We start from the raw sequence: 1,955 nt of genomic DNA, 5'->3' as shown, positions 1-1,955 counted from the left end.
ATATATATATATATATATATATATATACACATACACTTACACACATAAGTGTGTATACGTGTATGTGTGCATGCATGATATTAGTACCAAGAAACGCAATAACTATAATTAGTATGAAACAATATGAGATACCACTAAGTGGATCCCTTGTATGCTAAAAATAGACGTCAAACCGTCTTACCACTAAATCTGTGATCTCAACTTAGTAAGACGCTAGATGTTTACGAGCTAGACAAATGAAAAAAAAAACAATCATATCACTTTTCATTTGCGTGTGTGTGTGTGTGTGTGTGTGTGCTTGGGATATATATGAATAGCTCAAATTTACAGAAAGGAAAAGACGAAGACAAGTGAAAGAACAACAAGTAAATGTATTAGTTTAACGCTTGGGAAGAATGGAAAAAATCTTTGACGTTTCGAGTTTATGATCTTCGACAAAAAGGATTGTGAGGTAAAAAAAAAAAGAAAAAAAACGGAGAGAAAAAAATGATTAGGGATTAACGGTTCAGCATGATGAAATGACTGGAAGAAAGAGGTTGAGTGAAAAGGAGAAAATAACGGTAGGATAAAGGTGGGATAGGGGTGAAGAGAGGTAGGATAGGTGGGACAGGAATACACATACATACATATATAACGATAATTAAGAGCTCAATTAATAACAGTTCATTAAACACCAACACATTATTACGTTGCAGTCAATCCAAGTTTACACAGAATCCGTTAAAACCATCTTTAAGGGTAACATATTTAGAATATAAGCAGAAAAACATAAAATGTTACTTATAGCCTATAATTCAATTCAACTCAACAGAAGTTTCATTAGTATAAACATCATTAAATGTATAATTACATTATTGTGATACATAATTAATTTACATAAAATGATTTAAATTAAATCTATTCACTCAAATTATCAGGAATATTTCTCCTAATTTCTTTTTTTTAATAATAAAGATGGGTGATTTGAAAGAATTTTCTACTGTTTTTGTCAGACTGAGATTTGACTCAAGTTCAGTGTCTGCGTATATATTTGAACAAAGATATAAAACAAGGTAGTTTCTGAGACAGCAACTTACCCGTCACAAGCGTATATTCCATAGTGTTTACCCGAGGAATGGTCTTGGCACACTTTGCAGGGTACATCAACCAGTATCCGACCTTTTAAATAGAAAATATTCGCAATCAGGGGCAACGAACATAATTGCATTGAGACGAGAATATCGTATTAAATGGTTACACTTTCATACAAGCGTTTGTATTTACACCATTACTCTTTTATTTGTTTCAGTCAATGGACTGCGGCTAGCTGGAGCATCAACTCAAGACGTTCGTCGAACAAATTCAATTCACTATATATCTTATATTTTATCTTTTGCATGTTTCAGGTGGTTAGGGCATTCGCCTCATGATCGTAAGGTCATGAGTTCAATTCCCGGCGACGCGTTATGTCCTTGAGCAAGACACTTTATTTCACGTTGCTCCAGTCCACTCAGCTGGCAAAAATGAGTAGTACCTGTAATTTAAAAAGAGCCAACCTTGTCACAGTCTGTGTCACGCTGAATCTCCTTGAGAACTACGTTAAGGGTACACGTGTTTGTGGAGCCCTCAACTTCTTGCACGTTAATTTCACGAGCAAGCTGTTCCGTTGATCAGGTTGCAAAACGAATTTCTTAACCACACAGCCTCTATAGATAGATAGATAGATAGATAGACAGACAGACAGATAAGTACAGAGAGAGATAAAGAGAACGAGGAAGAAAGGAAGGAAGGAAGGAAGTGGGAGAGAGAGAGAAATGTGTTAGTATGTACATTTAATGCTATTAATTCTTAGATGAAAGCATTAACATCTACATTAGGATGTAGATTTGCTAATCAAAACTTATGCTCTGTATACATATACAACAATCAAATACACAGATACACACATACAGGAAGAAAGGGAGAGAGAGAGATAG

The 1,955-nt window shown here is 34.7% G+C and overlaps 1 protein-coding gene across 1 annotated transcript in view; it reads right to left on the bottom strand.

Moving 5' to 3' along the window:
- Positions 1–1,955, bottom strand: part of LOC106874426 (nuclear receptor subfamily 2 group E member 1) — a 53,641-nt gene that overhangs the window by 29,435 nt on the left and 22,251 nt on the right. The window contains exons 3-4 of the mRNA XM_052975635.1: positions 1,077–1,158; positions 96–102 (exon numbers count right to left, since the gene is read on the bottom strand). Coding sequence (XP_052831595.1) covers positions 96–102; positions 1,077–1,158 — 89 coding nt within the window. The remainder of the gene's footprint in view (positions 1–95; positions 103–1,076; positions 1,159–1,955) is intronic.

This window comes from Octopus bimaculoides, chromosome 22 (assembly GCF_001194135.2).
Source record: "Octopus bimaculoides isolate UCB-OBI-ISO-001 chromosome 22, ASM119413v2, whole genome shotgun sequence".
Lineage (NCBI taxonomy): Eukaryota > Metazoa > Mollusca > Cephalopoda > Octopoda > Octopodidae > Octopus > Octopus bimaculoides.
Note: the sequence above shows the minus strand (reverse complement) of the source record. Positions and strands in the feature narration are given on the sequence as shown.